The 20,445-nt window shown below is 34.5% G+C and overlaps 1 protein-coding gene across 3 annotated transcripts in view; it reads right to left on the reverse strand.

Moving 5' to 3' along the window:
* The window catches only part of ASXL1 (ASXL transcriptional regulator 1), a 70,432-nt gene extending 50,449 nt beyond the window's left edge, over nucleotides 1-19,983 (reverse strand). For 2 of the 3 annotated variants that reach the window (XM_051979371.1, XM_051979370.1), the window contains exons 1-3: nucleotides 17,359-17,537; nucleotides 12,992-13,074; nucleotides 1,877-1,985 (exon numbers count right to left, since the gene is read on the reverse strand). In XM_051979371.1, coding sequence (XP_051835331.1) covers nucleotides 1,877-1,985; nucleotides 12,992-13,074; nucleotides 17,359-17,466 — 300 coding nt within the window. In that variant the 5' untranslated portion in view covers nucleotides 17,467-17,537. Of the gene's footprint in view, nucleotides 1-1,876; nucleotides 1,986-12,991; nucleotides 13,075-17,358; nucleotides 17,538-17,735 lie in introns of those variants that run through there. The other variant, XM_051979372.1, reaches the window with a different exon arrangement.
* Between the last annotated feature and the right edge of the window lie 462 nt (nucleotides 19,984-20,445).

Here is a 20,445-nt window from a genome sequence, read left to right on the forward strand (position 1 = left end):
AAAATTTGTCAAGGTAAAATGCCTAATATGTTGTGTATCTTCTGATACAGTAGATGTGATCAGAAAAGGATCACTGCATTGCCCCATGGCTTCTACTCTGAGCTCTGCAGCTTGCTCAGCCTCGAGGAGGGTAAAGACCCAGTAACAACAGTATTTATATGTATTTTTAATCATGTAACATGTAAAAGACTGTGCCATTATTTTTATTACATTCCAATTTTTTACATGTCAAAGTTTTTGAGAAATATGCCTTTAAGCCCATTTTCACCTTTCATAAATAATAATAATACATAATATTTATATAATACCTAAAGCTTATAAAGGTAAAACAAAAACCTTTTGAAGTTGGTGATGATATCCCTATTTTACAAACGAAGAACCTCAGACATTAAATGATTTATCTAGGGCAGGGGTCCTCAAATTTTTAAAATAGGGGGGCAGTTCACTGTCCCTCAGACTCTTGGAGGGCCGGACTATAGTAAAAACAAAAACTTTGTTTTGTGGGCCTTTAAATAAAGAAACTTCATAGCCCTGGGTGAGGGGGTTTATAAACATTCTCAGCTGCCACATCTGGCCCACGGCTGTAGTTTGAGGACCCCTGGTCTAGAGTCATAAGTGCTATCAAGTGTGCTACTAAAGTAGGATGCAAAACTTTGTTTTCTAATTACTGGTCATCCACTCCATGCATTATGCCAACTATCACAAAAGTGAAGTGATTTAGAAAGATAATGACCATATTCATTAATTAGGGTCACTTATAATGTTTATCAAGTATAACAATTTATGTGAATGAATAAAATTCTTCTGCTTTTGATATAAAAAATCAAACAATAGTAAAACTGGATGGAACTTAAGAAATCATCTAGTCCTCCAAATAGGGAAATGGAGAGATCAAATGGCTTCAATAACATCACAAAGCTAATTTGGATAACGTATCAATCAGTAAATAAGTAAATATCTACATATCCCTTACTACTTAAAAACTCCTAAAATCATATTTAAATTTCATATATTTGAAAGTTATTGTCAATCATTGTTTTGCACAGTATAGGCCCTTACTTTATATAAGTATTCCTCATTACTCCAGCCCTTATCAAGTTGATATTTCTATAGCAAACAAAAGTATAAATATATGCAGCATTAGAGATAGTATAGAGAGTTCTTACTTTATAATTTTATATAAAATTCACATTATGCAAATTCAACTTTGTGAAGAATTCTGAAAGAAATCTGAATGAGAATTCTGAATGAGGATCTGATTGAGCTGCTTAGTTGCAAAGACCTCAAAAGAAAGGGAAGCTTTAGAACTGAGGTTGAACCAAAAAGATTCACCACAAAATGGTTGACAGAAGCATTTCATCATTTGAGTGAATTTTTTTCTTATACTGAAAAGATGAATCCAAATAGTTCCAGATTTTTAAAAGTTCAAAGACTAGTTGAGGATAATATTGTTTGCTTTTGTCAGATATATGAGGGGAAAAAAGCTATCTCTTGATGGCTTCATGAAAAAAGTTATTCAGCCAACCACTGGTGATAAAGACTAGGTTACAGGATACTCTGTTAAGTTTATTATTGTACAGTACTGTCTCTTCTTTATTATTAGCTTTACCTTTCTTTTCATAATTCTGTTTATCATCATGGTACAATATTTGATATGTCTGGATTTTAGTAAATTTTATGACTTATTCAATGGTATTATTTTGTGTATGCTTTTGTTATATAGGCTAAGTGAAGTGGGTGGGTAAATTTGCATTACATAAAAATCCTTTACAGAGAGGTCTGTGGAACAATCCACTTACAATAAGTAAGATATTTTTTGTATCTGATATAATTAAATTCTACAACCTATTCACAAGGACCAAAGGCAACAACTTACCTTGAGTGTAAAAAGGCTTATTCGTCCAGGAAGTTTGTAAAAGAGTCCCTCACCACCTCGAGAATTGGAATGAAGCATAGCATTGAGGCAAGCCAAGGGGGATGTCCCACTGCAACAGACAAGAATGAAAAGAAATATAAACCACATACATTTTATTCACTAAGATAAGACCCTGTAAGAGTCTTATCAAGTCAGGTAGGAAAGAAATAAGATATGGAAGAATCTCAAGATAATTACTCCCTGTCAAAGAAATTCAGCAGGATCAAATGAAGATTAGTTCAATGGATTGTATTTCTCAATGTACAGGCAAATGGTACATGAGGAAATATTTTGCCATGTAATTTAATTTAAACTATAGTAAGTTAAATATGAGCAAAATTGAAGTGATCCACTTGAGATTTTACAAATGAATGAGCAGGAGAGCTAACATTAGAACCCAGGATTTGAGAACTAGCGTTAAAACCCAGAATTTTCTGTTCTGCATGGAAAAAAAAAATAACACTTGCTGTTATCAGAAGACTTGGATTCAGATCTCACCTTTAAAAACTCTGTGTTACTAGTCAAGCTACTTAATTACTTTAGACCTAATTTCCATATCTGTAAAGTAAAAGCATTATAATAGATGGTATGAGGTCCCTTCCAGTTATAGATCTATTACCTTATAATTATTTATCAAATGGAATTCCTACTATGTTTTTTTTTTCTTCACTATACTGCTATTCAAACACCAGTCAATATTTTCAATAACACCTGTGTAGGCTTTTAATGTTTGTTGGCATTAGATAATAAAAATCAGGTATCCTGAAAGTCATAATGATTTTAAGTTCAAAAACTTGACTGAAAGTAAACTAAAAAGCAGCTCCACAATTTTTTTCTTCTTTTTGAACTTAAAAACAAAAAGACACAAAAAAATCTTCATATATGCAGCACACCATAAAAAGAGGAGTCAATTTGAAAACATGAATTTCACTTTTTTTTTTTTCTTTTGGACCTACAAATGAAAAAAAAAAAAAGACATTTAAAAAAAATTTTATTTGTTCATTTTTTTTCTATTTCTTTTTGTTGATGATCACCAAGTTTAGAATAAGCCTTTTTTTTCCCATTCAATACATTTTCCACAACAACCTAGAAAATTCATGCCAACATGAATTTTGATCAGGAAAAACTAAGATAAAGTCACCATGAGTCATTTTCTCACCTAGAGCAACCTAGAGATAGAAAAGTATTCAGACGTTGGGATGGGACTGAGCAAGAGCACAGCTATGGAGACCATCCAGCACACAAGAATACTAAAAAGGGTAGGAACACCAGGGCAGGAAGCAGCAAAGAGAAGGAGATCCCAGAGAATCTCTGAAACAGTATTGGAAGCAGGAACAGGCAAAAGATAGTAGCTTTGTCACTTATTATCCAGTAACAACTCACAATTCTAGGATGGAGGGGGGCATTCTTGAGTGAAAAGGACCTAAGCGAAATAAAATACAGGGTAAAAAAACAATTTCCAAAAAATTTAGCTATGTGGCCCTAAGTCTAAAAGTCAAGTAAGGGATTTGGTTCTGAACTTTAGCCCTGCATAACAGACTGCAATGGAATAATTAGGCCAGAAAATAAAAACCAAAGAGGAGCCAGCAGCTGAGTGGCTCTGAACTCACATAATCTCTCAATTGCCTAATAATGACTAAGTCCAGCAACAGTGAAACTTATCTAGGCAAAAGCCAACAAATCCAAAACTGGGGATGAGTAGATCTTTCCCTGGATTATATCACTGAGTAAAACAGAAGGACATAAAAGACAAATACTTCGTTCAGAAATCACTCCCAGAAGTAAGGAGAGAAACCAACACTAAAATATAGTTCAAATTCAAAAAATCTGTTAGAAGGATGAGCAAACAAAAAAAAAGAACACAATCATATAGAGTTATCATAATAATGGTAACAAGAAAGGAAACTCAAGATATAAATACAGAAGACAGTGACTTAAAAGCATCTACAAAGCCTTAAAGAAATTAGATAAAATTCCAACAAGAATTATTGTTTTTATTGTTTTAGTTATAGTTTTGTTCAGTTGTGTCCAACTTTTTTTGAACTACATAGCACAATGGACCTTTCTATCCTCCACTATCTCTCAAAATCTGTCCAAGTTCATGTTTGCTGTTTTCATGATACTATCCATCTCATTCACTGATATCTCTCTTCACTTTCGCCTGCAGTCTTTCTCAACATCAAGGTCTTTTCAAATGAGTTCCAATTTTTCATTAGTAGCCAAAAATTTTAAATTTCTGCTTCAGTATGTGATCAATGAGTACTCTGAATTAATTTGTTTAAAAACAGAATGATTTGATTTCCTTATTGTCCAAGGGACTCTCAAAAGTCTTCCCCAGCAACACAATTTGAAAATGTCAATTCTAAATGGTCTTTTCCTTAAAATAATCAGTAGCATCTATTTAAATTAACCAGTAGTAAGCATCGTATGTAACGGGGACAAACTGCAACCATTCCCAATAATATCAGGAGTGAAACAAGGTTGCCCACTATCATTGTTACTATTTAATATTGTATAGAAATGCTAGCTTTGGCAGTAAGAGTTGAGAAAGAGATTATAGGAATAAGACTAGGCAACGAGGAAACCAAATTATCAATCACTCTTTACTGATGATATGATGGTATACTTAGAGAACCCCAGAGACTCTACTAAAAAGTTATTAGAAACAATCCACACCTTTAGCAAAGTTGCAGGATACAAAATAAACCCACATAAGTCATTAGCATTCTTATATATCACTAACAAAACCCAACAGTTAGAGTTATAAAGAGAAATTCTATTTAAAGTAACTACTGATTGTATAAAATATTTAGGAATTTATCTGCCAAGGGAAAATCAGAAACTTTATGAGCAAAAGTTTTCCTTATAGTCCAACTCACAGCTGTATATTCCTATTGAAAAAAACAAAACTTTGACCACACACACTTTTGTAGGAAATGTGATGTTCTCTACTTTTTAGTTTGCTGTCCAGATGTACCATATATCCAGATGTACCTTCTAAGGAAGGAATGTCTTTTAATTTTATAGTTGCAGTCACCATCTGCAGTGATCGTGAAGTCCAAAGAATATAAAAATCTGATACAGTTTCCATTTCTTTGACTTCCATTTACTAGGAAATGACAGTTTTTCTAGATCTTAGTTTTTCTGATGTTAAGCTTCAAATCAGCTTTTACACTCTCCTTATTTACCTACATCAAAAGACTTCTTAATTCCTCTTTACTTTTTATCATCAGAGTAGTATCGTCTACATAACTGAGATTGTTATTTCTCTCAGCAACCTTAATTCCAGCTTTTGATTCATCCAACCTATGTCATATTCCTTTACCAATCTAAACCAATCAACTGTTCCAAACTTCTGCTTCTTGGAAACTTCTGGAACTCTCTTGCTTTCTCCATAATCTGGCAAATGTTGGCAATTTGGTCTCTAGTTTTAGAATACTTAAAGGAGCTAAATAAAGTCATTAAAAAAAAAAAAAAAAACAATTTTTTTTTCAAAAACCAAATAAAAATAGTAAAGTAAAATAGGAAAAGAATTAAGAATTATGAAAGAAAACAATGAAAAAAGAATAACATAATAAGTTCTTGAAAATTGGAATTGTTCAAATGGAAGCCAATGATAATATTAGACACCAAGAAAAAATAAAATAAGTTAAAAGGTAAAAAAACAAACAAAAAAAAAAAAACCTAGGAAAAGAATATGAAGCATCTCATAGAAAACCAATTAACCTGGAAATCATGTTGTAAGGAGAAATAATTTAAGAATCACTGAACCCCTAAAAGCCAGAATAGAAAAAAAAAAGAGCTTAGACAACATGTTTCAAGAAATTAAAAAAGGAAAATTGATTATATTATCTTAGGACAGAGAGGAGAGCAAAAATTCAAAGTTATTGGTCACCTCCTGGAAGAAATACCAAAATAAAACTCTTGGGAATATTATAACCAAAATTAGAGCTCCTAAATCAAAAACAAAAAAACCCCCAAAACTCACATAACTCTAAGCAGGTAGAAAGAAAAAAATTCAAGCACTGAAAAACCAAAATCAAGATTACACAAGATTTAGCAACCACCTCTAAAAAGGAATGGGAGGCTTGAAATATGATGTTCTAGAAGGCAAAAGAGAATAGGATCACAGCCAAGAATAACCTATCCAGCAAAACAGTATAAACCCATAAAGCCAACAAATGAACATTTACAGAAATAGAAGACTTTTGAATATTTCGGATAAAAAAAAAACAGAGCTAAATAGAAAATATGGTATGTAAACATAGTACACCAGCAGCATAAAAATGTAAAAATTGGGGAGAAATCATAAGAGATAAGCTGCTTACATTCTTCTATGGAGAGAGGATACAATTTTATTATCACTTAGGACTCTTAGAAGTTTAATTAATCAAGTTTGATTCTATGTGCCCAGGCATTATGTTACATAAACAGATAAAAAAAAAAAAGCAAAAGACAGTCCCTGCCCTCAAAAACCTTACAATCTAATATGAGACAATATCTCATATAGATATATTTATGATACACAGAAAAATTATTAACAGAGGAAAGGTACTAGAATCAAGAGGGATTGGGGAGGCTGCCAGTAAAAGATGAGATTTCAGTTAGGATCTAAAAGAAGTTAGAGGTCAGAAATCAGAGCAGAAGAGGGAAACATGTCAAGAATGGGGGACAACCAGAGAAAATGCCTAGAGATAGAATATCTTGTTTGTAGAACATTCAGGATGCCAATATCATTGGATTAAAAAATATGAGACAGGGAGTTAAGAATAAAGAAGATTAGAAAAATAGGAAAAGGGACTTAGGTTATGAAGAACTTTGAATATCAAATAAAGCATTTTGTATTTTGACCCTAGAGGCAATAGAGCAAACACTAGAGTTTATTGAGTGGGGGAGAAAGGGGGGAAGGATAGGGATAGCAAATGACATTACTTTTGTGAATGGATGAAAAGATGGATTGGAGTGGACAGAGACTTGTAGCAAGGAAAATATTGTAACATGCAATAGTCAAGATGTGAGGTGATAAAGGCCTACACTAGAGTGGTAGCACTGTCAGAGAAGAGTGTATATTAGAGATGTTGCAAAGGTGAAATCAACAGGCCTTGACAACAAATTATATAAGGAAATAGTGAGAAGTTAAGGATAACATCTAGATTTCAAGCCTTAAGGACTGAGAGATAGGGAATTAGGATGGGGAATAAAGTTATTGGGAAAATAATGAGTTAGACATACTGAGCGTAAGATGTCTACTGAATACTCAGTTTGAGATGTCTTAATGACAGATGGAGATGTGAGACTGGAGATGTTTTATTAGTTATCTCAGAAGTAGATAAATGAAATTAAGAAAGAATTTAGGGGATAAATAGAGTTTTAGAAAAATTAGATACAGATCTCTAGAAAATAATGAATAGGAACAGAAAGTATACCAATTCAGTTATATATAACATCTTCACAAAAATTGACCATCTATTTGAGCATAAAAACTTCGCAAATATAGAAAAATTAAATTCATCTCTTTCTGACCATAACGCAATAAAATTACAACCAATAAAGGATTTTTGAAGTATAAAATAAAAATTAACTGGAAATCTAAATTTTTTAAAATGAGTGAATCAAAAAAAAAATTGAAACAATAATTTCATTAAAGTTAATGACAATAATGAGACAACATTCCAAAATTTGTGGGATGCAGCCAAATTAATAATTAAAAGAAAATTCATCTCTAAATATTCACATGAATAAGAGAGAAGAAATTGGGTATGAACTAGAATAGAAAAACACATTAAAACCCTCCATTAAACATCAAAACAGAAATCCTGTAAATTAAAAGAGAAATGAACAAAACTAAAAGTAAAAAAAATTGAATTAATAAATAAAAGTAGAAGCTGGGTTTGAGGGTTTTTTTTTAAAAAACAAAACAAAACAATACAATACACAATACAATAAAATGGACAGATCATGGTTAATCTGAGGAAAAAAAAAGAAAACCAAATCATTAATATCAAACAAAAAAAGTAAATTCACAAACAATGAAGAGGAAATAAAAACAATTTATTAGGAGCCATTTCATCCAACTATACGCCCCCCCCCAAAAAAAAGGCAATCTAAATGTAATAGACATCTGAAATAGAAATCTGAATTTTCCAAGTTAACAAGATAGGAAATAGAATACTTAAGAATCCTATCTTAAAAAAAGAAATTCAGCAAGCCTTAAATAAGCTCCCTAAAGAAAAAACCCCAGAACCAGATAAAAATAGATAAACTTATTGGAATTCTTTCTTTTATACAAATATAGTCATGATACCTAAACCTAGGGAGAAAAAAAACAGAAAGAAAACTACAGACCAATTTCCCTTATCAATAGTGATGTAAAAAAATTTAAATAAAATACTAGCAAGGATATTATGCTAATCACAAAAGTATATACTCTGATCAGGATCGATTTATAAAAGGAAGGCAAGGTAATTCAATTTTAGGAAATCAATAAGAGAAGTTGACTATTAATAGCAAAACTAACAAAAATTCATCCCTATTTCAGTAGATGCAAAAAAAGCTTTAGACAAAATACAACAGCCATTAGAAAGTACAGGAATAAATGGATTTTTCTTTTAAATGGTAAGTAGAATCTATTGAAAATCACTGCAATAGGGATAAACTAAAAGCTTTTCCAATAAGGTTGGATGAAACAAGAGTGTCCATAGTCAGGCATTACAATTCAATATTTTACCACAAATCTTTGCTATCACAATAAGACCCATCCCATCTCCACCCCCCCCCCCCAAAAAAAGAAGACAATGGAAGGAATACACATAGGCAATGAGGAAAGAAAACTATCATAATCACTCTTTGCAGATAACATGATGGTCAACTTAAAAAAGAACCCCAGGGAGTCAAATAAAAAATGGTAACAGAAACAACTAACAACTTCAATAAAATTGCATAATTAAAAAAAAATCCACATAAATCAGCTGTGTTTCTGAATATCATCAACATTCTGAATTACCAACAAAACTCAGCAGAAAAGAAGTGAAAGAGGAACTCCATTTAAAATAACTAGGCAGTATAAAATACATGAGAATCTACCTGCCAAGATACACAAAGGAACTATATGAACACAATTATAGAACACCTGTCACACAAATAAAAACAGATCTAAATAACTGGAGAAATATTAATGGCTCACAGGCAGATTATGTAAATATTATAAAAATGATACTACTTAAATTAATTTACTTATTCAATACCATACCAATTAAATTACCAAAGAATTACTTTTAGCAAATCCTAACAAAATTTATCTGAAAGAATAAAAGATCAAGAATATCAAGAGAAAAAAGTCAAGTAAGGGGGTTAGTAGTATCAGATTTCAAACTATACTACAAAACTATAAACATCAAAAATTTGGTAGTAATAGAGAAATAGAAGTTAAGAAATAGAGAGGGTGATTAGTGGGACAATTAAGTACACAACACACAAAAGCAAATAAATATAGTAAAACAGAGTAATGTATGATAAAACCTAAATAAAAAGCCCAACTTTTAGAGCAATTTGGCAAAAAATTGTTGGGAAAACTGTAAAATAAGCTGGCATAACAAATTAGGCACAGACTAATATTTCACCCAATATATCAAAATAAGTTCATAATGGGTATGGAATAAAAACTATCACAAGCAAATTGGTAGAATAGGGAAGGAATAACCAGTCAGATCTAGCATGGAAAAGGGGACATGTTTATGACCAAATTACCAAACTAGAAAAGTTTAAAAGGGAAAATGGATTAATTTTGATTATATAAAACTTACAAGTTTCTGCATAAATTAAACCAATGCAGTTAAAATTAGAAGAGAAAGAGGAAATTTGGAGGAAAATCTTTGCAGCAATTTTCTCTGATAATGGTCTTAGTTCTCTGTATATTTTAGATATAAGCCAAGTTTACAAGGATAAGTACTATTTCTCAAATGATGGTGGTTAAAATATATCAATAGGTAGTTTTCAGAGGAAGAAATCAAAGATATCAACAGCCACATGAATCTAAATCACTACTAATCAGAGAATACAAATTAAAACAACTCACACCCACTCTTTACCTAAGAAAATAATAAAAGAAAATTACAAATGCTGGCAGCTAAAGAGGTTCACCAATACATTTAATCCAACAATACTATTACAATTACTACATTTCAAAGAGATCCAAGAAAGAAAAGGGCTCATATATACAAAAATATTTATAGCATCTCTTTTTGTCATGGCAAAGAATTAAAAACTGAAGGATGCCTATCAATAGAATAGCCAAATACATTATGAAAATAAAAGAACACTATGTTCTAAAAAATTATAAAGGAAATGGTTTCAGAAAAAACTAGGAAGACATGTATGTACTGATGAAGTGAAGTGAGCAGAACCAAAACAATCTACACAGCAATAGCAATATTATAAGAATGATCAACATTGAAACTCAATAACTCTGGTCAACATAATAATGCACTACAATTCCATAGGACTTAAGATGAATTAAAATCCCTACTTTTAGTTACAGAGACTGTATGGAATTAGGGAACAGATAGAAGCATATTTTCTTCTTTCTTGCCTTTTCCCCCCTACATGATTAATGAAAAAAATGACTATATATCTTTGTAATGTATTTTGTCTTTATTGCCTTCTTGATAGGTGGGTGGAGGATGGGGGAGGAGAAGAGATAGGACAAGGGACAGAGATAGAATGGGTGGGGAGAAAATTTGAAACTGAAAAAAATAAAACAAAAAAGGCTCTGTGTTTTGGAAAACAGTTACCAAGAGGAAAGTTGCTTTTCTCAATCAGGACAATAATGAAATATTTTCTAATATGTATAATGTACCAGAATTTCTTTCAACTATTTTTTTCTCCATTATAATTTTGTAATTTTTTTTTAATTTATATATACCTAGAAGTATATATATACCTAGAAGCACAAGTAAACTTAGCTAGAATGCCCCAAAATGAAAGCAAATTTAGCACCCTGGCAATGTTCAAATTTAACAAAATGTTAAAACACCAGCAGTTCAATTTCTTTTGTCTCCACAGCAGGCCACTCAAAACGTAAACACTGTGGGAGAAATACTTATTTATTGAAAACTGATAACTGTCAAAAACACTGACAGATGCATATTTAAATCTAAGTGTACTTACTATTTGTTTGCCACTTGCCCTTGTCCTTCTGGTTTCCCATTGCAGCATGGCATAGTAAAATGAGTACTCCAGGAATAAGCCTGGAATATAATCACTTAGCATCCTCCAAAGAAAAAGGATCTGACTTAATCAGCATATCAAAATAAACTTTGATTCTTAAAATCTCTAAATAACTAAGTCAATTACTTATTCTGCTTTGGTTATACTGGATGCTATAAATCTCTCACCAAGTTAAATCCCTAATTTTTTCAAAATCTGGAGTAATGAGTGGGTGTTCTAATAGTTCTGCTACAAGGGAGTAATGCATGCTGGCAAAGTCCCTCTCTGAACAATATGACTCCCACACACTATACCTCTGTCTATAAATTACAAAGCTGTTCACTAATCACAAACCATCATGTGTGTTTCATAATTTCTACAAGAACAAGAAGCAGAAACAAGTTAACATTCCGAATTTCATCTCTCCCAATGGGATTAATTTGGCTATTATTGACATAGTAGTTCAAATAGCAATATAGACAACAGCATGATGAGAAATGGCTCATAAAAATAAAAAGGAAGCATAATTATGATACCAAATAGTAAATGGCCTTCATCTAAATAAGATACAACCAATGAAGAACATTGTCTTAATCCCTCCACTCTGGATGGATTTAATTTCTTCAGTCAAGAGAACTAGAAATGAACCTGGACACTTTTTCAATCTTAAAATGTGCCCCAAGTTTTTGGTCCTAATAGTCATGAAAAGGTTATACTTCATTAAAAAAAAAATTAAGAAAGAAAGAAAAACATGAGAAAGAAATTAAAGACAACCACTGATTTTTGATTTTCCAATCATCACAATCCTTTTTGTTTCTGTTCTTTTGGAAAATACAAAAAGATAATAGGGTAAATGATAAAAGATACACCAAAATATAACACTTATCATGAATTCATATTATGAACTGCTACTGATAACATGGTTTAAGTGAGAAAGAACAATGGATGTGTAGACAAAAGACGTATGCTAGAATCCCTGATTTTCTACATATTAGCTTGTTAGATCCTGGATACATAGTTTCATTTCTAAACCTCAACTTCCTTATCCAAAAATGAAAAGGACATGTGCTTTGCCTATACCATCAAGGACAACTGTAAAGATAAACTATAAAGATCAAATGAGATACATTTTATCAGAACTACAAAGCAATTTATAGATGTTAACTGTTAATACTAGAGTAGATAAAAAATGCCAAATATGCTCTGAAAGGTTCTCTGACCCTAAAGAATTTTGGAAGTAGAAAGAGTAAAGCACAACAGAATGCTACACAGTCCAGATATACAACCTTTTTGATGACTGAAGTAAAAAGAAATATAAGAGAATATGCAACTTGACTCTACATAAATATGCAAGCCCCAAACTGCAGCTGCTTGAAAATCAGGTTTAAAACAAACAACCACCATTACCACCAACACACACACACACACAAAATCCCAGAATATTGCCATTTCTTAATGGAAATGTGGATGTTCAAACTCCCTTTCCCAATTAAAAAAAAAAAAAAACTGGAAATTTTACACAAAATACTACTCAGGAATATGAATAGATATATACATTATTTTTTAGTCTTTTTCAGTCATGTCCAACTTTTTAATCCTTTTTTAGGGTTTTCTTAGCAAAGATAGTAGACTGGTTTGCCATTTTCTTCTCTAGCTCATTTTATAGATGAGGAAACTGAGGCAAACAGGGTTAAGTGACATGAGCGGGGTCACATAGCTGGTGTCTAAATTCAGGTTTTTCCTGCCTCCAGGACTGAACTCTATTCATTGCATTACCTAGCTGTCCATACATATGTATACACTCCCATAAGAACCAAAACAATCGTTACAGAGGGAGATATGTTCCTTTTAAGGCAAAAAGTCAATACAAACCTCATTTCCTTTAATCCTTCCGCTTCGATGACTTGCAGAATCTGTTTTGGGGTCATTGGAGCATCGGAGTAGTTTTCTAATACCTAAAAAAATATAAAATATCCACATTTCAGTCAACAATTCCCACTTACATTGATGGACCTATATGAATTATGATTCAACTCAGAGTTGCTAATCATATTTCCACATTAAAATGAAGTTAGGTAAGACAAATTACAAGCAAAAAAAATAAATTGATATGTAGTATTGGAATAGCGGCAATTAACTAAATTTCTGACTTTCAACCCTAAGTGAGTAATCATCTTTCTTAGCATGCCTTTTATGCAGCACAAAGTTTTTGAAACCCTGGTTACTATTTAGTATAAAAAGAAGGTGTTAAGTGTGGCTAAACCATAAGATTACATTCTGTTACACTACATAAATTACAAGACAGAAAAAAAATAAGGTTTTTTTTCCTCAGGAAGTTTGATTAGGACCCTCATTTTAAACTGTGACTTTTGCCAGTGTGTTGTGAAATTCTGATTTTAGCTATCCAGTGCTTTTTTACAATTTGGCAATATGATGCTACAATTCAGTGTGAATAGTGCCAAAAAAGAGATAAAACTAACAATGTCCCTTTTATGTCAGAATCAGCTATAACTGAGTCACTGTAGTATTTTCTTAGTGAGCTACAGCTGCTATCTCACTTCAAGAAGTTAAGTAATATTAGCAATATTGCTCTTCTAAAGGAAGAAAAAAGAAAAAAGCAAATAATCACAACCTTAATGGCTATGACTTTTTGAAGGACAAGAATATAGCCTATGTTCATTCATTTGGATCAGGGTAGATGTTTCTGCTGACAGAGACAAATCACAACCACTTACAGTATACAAAAGTTGGTCTTTAAAAACCAACTGTACCCAACTTGATGATGAGCCTCTCCAATCTCTATTCCAATGAATGCTTCAATCACGGTAGAAAAGTGACACTAGGTTCTCAAAAGCTTAAACCATTAAAATGAATTGCTGCCTCAAAAAAATTGGAAAAAGGATGGTACAGAGATATTAAGCGACTTGCCCTCAGTAGAGCTGAGATTTAAACTCAGGCCCATTTCCCCACTTCTTTTCACTCTCCTCATCCCCACAACCAAGAACTAAAAGTGCCTATTTAATAAAGTGGAAATTTTGTAAACTGACTCTTTGAAAGACTTCTAAAAAAAGTGCCTTCACATTACATAAACATACACAAACATTAAAAGATGTTGACCTTAAGACAATTCTACAGTATTCTTTCTATTCCTAATTTCACCTTGCCTTTCTATGGTGTGTTTTCTATTTTAGTAATTAAGTATTCAAAATTTTTCTTTTTTACATCAAGAAGAAAGTATGATACAAATCACAAATCAAAGTGAAAGACAGTACATATGATGAAGTTTCTCAAATTCAGATAAAGACTTATTTAAAAATAATCAATTTGGAAAGCATTCATCTTTCAAAAAGAAGAAGAAATGTACCAAAACTAACACCTTCACTAACTATGCCATTCCCTATTAACATCTAGTTTTGACAACTAAAGACAGTATGTAATATTTGAATGAAAAACTTTTTCTCCTCAGCAACATAAACTTAAGGAACAACTGAGTTAATCAAGAATATCATTCCTTTTAGAGTTTACATACCCAAAGACCTATGCTACAATGGTTTTTCTCTAAAAACATAATAACCTATAGCCGACATTACATGAATCTCTGCTCCCATCTATTCCTTCCATCACCAAAAAAGAAATGTTTTTCTCTTAGAGATTACCAATACTAAACTGACATGAGCAGGATTAGGGATAATGTGAGGCGATTTAGTACATCTGAGTTGATGGCATACATCAATTTAAGACAGGCTAAAAGGGTGTTAGAACTCTGATCAAGATAATTAATCTAGTTATCTTATCAGTCCATTTCCTTTCAAATCAAATTTGTTAGATTTATCTTATCCTTCCTTCAGGACTATATATTCATTTATAACATTAACCCCCCCCCCCCAAAAAAAAAGCTTCTAATAAGTTTTCAATCTTTAGTAGCTGCAATGTCTTTTAATATTTGTGTAATTTATATAAAGTAATTCTTCTGTCCATGCGCCCTTCCCTCTCAAAAAATAAAAAAAGGATGGAAAGTATACAAACACAAGACATGAAAACCACAAAATTATACCTTACAATACATCTGAATATGTAAAATTCAGGTTTCCAAAAGAGTCCATTTTTCTTGGATTTAAGATGATACTGAAAAGAATGCTTTATAAGGGCCTACTTGGTCTTTAGACAATCTGGCATGAAGTTGTGCTGTCAAACCAGAAACAGAATGACATTTATGTTAAGAGACCAGATCACTGAAAATTCAAATACCCCCAAAATTCTAACAAAATATCAATCCTCAATTCTTAAAAAAAAAAAAAGAAGCAAAGAGAACCAAAAATCAACAGATTTTTAAATTTTTATTAAAATACAATCAACACAGATTTCAGGGAAGCTTCAATTAATATTAAAATATAAAAGCAAATGAATCCCTTTAGAGTGGCTACCATGGCTAAAATCCTAAATCCCTATAGCAATACATTATCATCACAAAAACTTCAGAAAAGTGTTTCAGTTGAAAACCCTAAGCTCTACTTACTTCTAGGAGGGAGAAAAATGAGTAATATAAATTCTCTAATGCAGCTCTTTCTCAGTTCCAATCTTTTCCCAGGTGAGGAAATTCTAAAACACAGGAAATCTGAATTATCTTGGAGGATCTAACTAACAGGCATAAATACTCATTTTTTAATCAGAGAAAAACTTCAGAATAACAGAGGCCTCAAAAAAAAAAAAAAAAAAAAAAAACACCAACAACAATGCACAGAGAATCAAGGAGACAGCAGTTCCAGTTCTGCCTCTGACACTAAACTATCTAATGGCCTTGGGAAAAACCATTAACTTCTGTAGAGCTCAGATTTCTCTTGTGTAGAATGAAGAGGACAAAGACTACAATATCTCTAACATCTTTTTACTTCTCACATTCTGGAATACTCAATCTCAAACCAAGACAAAGCTAACAGCAATAAAAAGCTAATAACTGCCAATTCTTAGCCAACAAATGTCCTCAGTAAACTGACCAGTAAATGCTAGTAGAAAATTCTAAAGAACAAATATTCAATTTCCTGTAAATCAGTAATAAAGGAGTCCAATGAAGTATACAAGGATATAAATAAGAAAAATGCCCCCTAAACCCATATACAAAGATCAACTCCATTCACATCAATTATCTGCCTTTTATATAAGACTTGAGAGGTATGAATCTCACTTCATAATAAAATGTAAGAGTAAAAGTTAGAAATTTGTTCATTTATCATTAAAAATAAATTATACCTCTTTACAAGCACTACAATGTGAACATAGAAAAGTGAAAAACGAATTTTGACTTAGCTACTAAAACAGTGCTGTGATAAAAGTAACCACCTGTTACTATTGCAACCAGTACAATTTTTTAAGTTTTTCCACCATATACTTCATTAGGCCTTGCTCTGAAGACCTGGATTTTGCACTGATATTTCACTGAACAAAAACAGATGTACCATAGTCAAAAAAAAAAAAAACTTTAGATTCTAAAATGAAACTTTCTACTTGACAATCCTAGTTAAAGGATTTCTTAACTGAAACACTTCTTTGGTCTGTCAAGCTTCTTGAGTACAAAAATAAAGATATTCACAAGTGGACATATATATGGAATAAAACTGGCAAACAAACTTTCCCAAGTGCGTACCTCTGTTCCGTAATTTTTTTTAATCTAAATACCTATTGGTTTCACTACACAATTTCAATTCTTATGTATGTTAAATATCATTAGAGGAGTACCCAAACTGGCAACAGAAGAATGCACAGAAGAATAATACTTGAATAATTCCCTGTCCTCGGGGAGTTTACAATCTAGCAAGGAAAGCATTTACAAAACAAAATGGAACATAAACTGCATAAGTGCAAAGAGATTTGAGGAAGGAGAAATTATATCCAGTGGGGGAAAGGGGGCGGGGGAGTTTGAAGAAATTCGGCTGGTTAACACAAAAAACTTCAAGGAGGGAGTCTCAGGACTAAAACCTTGCCATCACCCTGTTAAACTGGGGACGATTCTGTCATACCAGCTGAGTTCCATCTGCCCTCTTAAAACTAAGCTCTTTCCCACCACCCCGCTTACTACATATGGGCTGATCTTTTCTCGGGAATGGAGACTATGCTCTCATAACCACCACCCTCCCCCAAAGAATGACGGGAGGTGGCAGGAAAACCTTGAAAATCTAACTGTGAATTCCAACATGGCCAAAGATGAAAAGGGGAGGGGAAAAAAAACCTTACAGTTCACTCACGCCAGAAAATTTTGGGAGGGGGACTGGGATGAGTAAGCCTAAATATTTCCCACCACCTTCCCGCTTCTCCCCACTCTCGTCTGTTACTCCGAGGAATGGTCCGTTCATTTAGGTGGGGGGGAAAGAGAGAAGTTCCAGTCAACGAAAGAGGCCGCCTTCCATCCCCCGCGCCAAGCAAGACCGAGATGGGGGGAGGGGTGGGGCACGTTCCGTTATAGGGGGGGAGGGGCAGCCCCGCCCCTCCCCCTCTTCCTTCGCTCCTTGCAGTGGAAGCCCCCCACCCCAGCCCTCGTAAGTCTGAGGGAGAGAGGAAAGCAAGACCAGCCCCCCCCTCACCCCGAGACCCGTGTGGAGCCCCTTCCCTTCCCCCTCCTTACCAAGCGGGCGGCCTCAGCCCACGTGCGCTCCTTCTTCCTCTTCTGTTTGTCCTTCATCCTCCTCCTCCTCCTCCTCCTCTTCCTTGGCGGGGGCGGCGGCACGCGGGGCCTCCTCGCGGACCGGGTGGGCACGGGGCACGAGGGGCCGGGCGGCGTTGGGACTGAGGCCGGCGGCTGGGGGCGCGTGGCGGCGGCGCGAGGCCCGAGCCTAGGGCAGGGGACGTGAGAAGATGAAGGAAGAGTTCGGGTGGAGATAGTGGTGGCAGAGGAGACGGAGGCGGTCGTTCCACGCGCCCCGGATGCGCCCGTTACCACAGCGGCGGCAGCGGCCCCGCGATCACTAAGGAATGCGGCGGACCCACATAACAACGGGGTCAGAGGTCACGGCTTTGGCGTCCGCCCCGCCCCGCCGCCGCCGCCGCCACCGCCGCCGCCGCCGCCGTCGCGCGCCGCTTTCCCCAGTTCAGGCCTTGGGCCTCCTTGCGGAACCGCCGCGGTTGGGGGTAAGTGAGGGAAAGTGAGTGGGGAATGGGACAGCGGCTTTCCTTCGTCCTGGTGAGTTGGTGAGTAGGTGTGCGTGTGAGAGAGAGCGCGACCGTGTGTGTATGCGTGTGTGTGCGTGTCTATGTGTGTCTATGTGTGTCTATGTGTCTGTTATGTATATGTGTGTCTCTGCAAGGAATTGGGGGCGGGTAGGAGGGGGATGGGGTTTTTTGAACAAAAACAAACCTCAAGAACTGCTGGGAGTTGTAGTCTTTGGCCGCCTATCGGGCATTCTCGCTCCGGAAGAGCCTACGAATTTTAAATGGCCAGAACTACATTCCCCAGCAGTAATGAGGGCTCAGACTGTCCGTCTCGGTCTAACCCCGGTTGTAAAGGACGGAAGTAGGAGTGGGGGTAGGTAAACCTGAGGAAGAAGCTGAGCGGAGTCTCGCGAGATTGGGGAACTAGATTATGGGGCGGGTTGGGTCTGAGGGATGCTGGGAGGGCAATGCTGGGAAGGGGCGCCGAAGTGCCCTCCCCCTCAGTGCGCCATCTCTCCCGCCTTCCCCCTCCCCCCATCACTGCGGGGCCTTCCATAACTCTCACCTGAATGGAGGATGGGACTGGCTCCCAGCTTGGAGAGGGACTGAAGGAGCTGGGATAAAAACACAAGCTTTCCTGGCGCCAGGTTTCCTGCCCAACTACTTTTCCAGAAGATCGGAAAGTGGACTGGAAAACTTGTTTTCGATTCTCCAGACGTTGTTAGGCACCTTTTATGGGCAGATAATTGTGAAGGACACTGAAAATTCCCTATTTCCTCCCTAAGCCTCAATGACCCGATCTGTAAAATAAAGGTTGGATACAATTCTTTAACGCCCTAGCTTTGATAACCAATTTCTAAGGACCATTCATCTCTATCCTGTGAGTCTTTGAATTTATGTATAAACACTGCCTGGCCTATATTCAATGCCATCTTCTAAAGATAGTAGTGCAGGCTACCACTATGGCCAAGGTACAACCTTCCTACATCCTTTCAAATACAGTTATTACCTCTGAACTCTTTAAGGGGTAGAGCTTCCTCCCTAAATGACTCACAATTGCACGATAACAGAGGAGGAAATAAGTTGTTTAAAAAAAAAAAGAAAGAAAAAATAAATTAAGCCTACAGCTGCATCTAAAATGGCCTTACACTAAATGAAAAACCACATAGTCTTGTCCCTTGTTATTAGCAAGATGGTAGTATTTGCCTAGGGGAAATCATCCACCGAGCCTCATATGCTGAGGTTACAGTACTTTGCTTCAGCTCCTTACAGCTCAGCTACTTGGAGTGTAAACAGATTTGAGTTTGTAATAAACAAAATCTCTCAACTAAACTGAAAAGTTCTACATGTGATACAGTATATTTCTTTATATCCTTCACACTCCTTTCCCTCAAGAAGAGAAAGTTTAATTGAGTTGTTAAAATATAAAGTTATAAAAAATGTTGCTGATTTTAAACTTAGACAAATCCATTGGAGACTGTTTCTATTTCTTATCTTTAAAATGGTTAAGTAGTATCTACCCTATTGCTCATATGGGGATGATACATTTCATTTCTTTGAAATATATTTTAGGTACAATGGATAAATTGTAGTTAAAATATAAAGCATAGATAAGAGGATAATTGAACAAATTGTGCTAGGGAAATGAAATATGACTGTGCCATAAGAAACAATATAATGAATACAGAGAAATATGCATATATAAACTAATGTTGGAAAAAGTAATCCCAGAAAACATATGTGTATGTATTTATAATACATACACATATGTGTATGTATGTATATATATATATATATGTATACATATGTATACACACATATATACCTTACAAGAATATAAATGGAAAGGAAAAAGAAACCAAAACTGGATACTATATAATTATAATGGCCAATGTTCCTGAGAACAAAGAAAGGGCACATCCCTCCCTTTTTCACATAGCTGGAGATTCTTGGGTATGAAACATTCCAAATACTGTCAAGTGCCATTGGTGTTAGACTATTTACTGAATTACTGTTTTTCTTTCTTTCTTTTTTAATCCTTTGTTCTAAGGGATAGCTAGATGAATAGGAGATAGATGTGTTGGACAATAAAGATGACATAAAAATAAAATATATAAAAAACTAAAAATATATTAAAATTTAGAGTATATTCATTCATTTGGTTAGATTCTTTACCAAAAAGGTTG

Source organism: Antechinus flavipes, chromosome 2 (genome assembly GCF_016432865.1).
Source record: "Antechinus flavipes isolate AdamAnt ecotype Samford, QLD, Australia chromosome 2, AdamAnt_v2, whole genome shotgun sequence".
Taxonomy (NCBI): domain Eukaryota; kingdom Metazoa; phylum Chordata; class Mammalia; order Dasyuromorphia; family Dasyuridae; genus Antechinus; species Antechinus flavipes.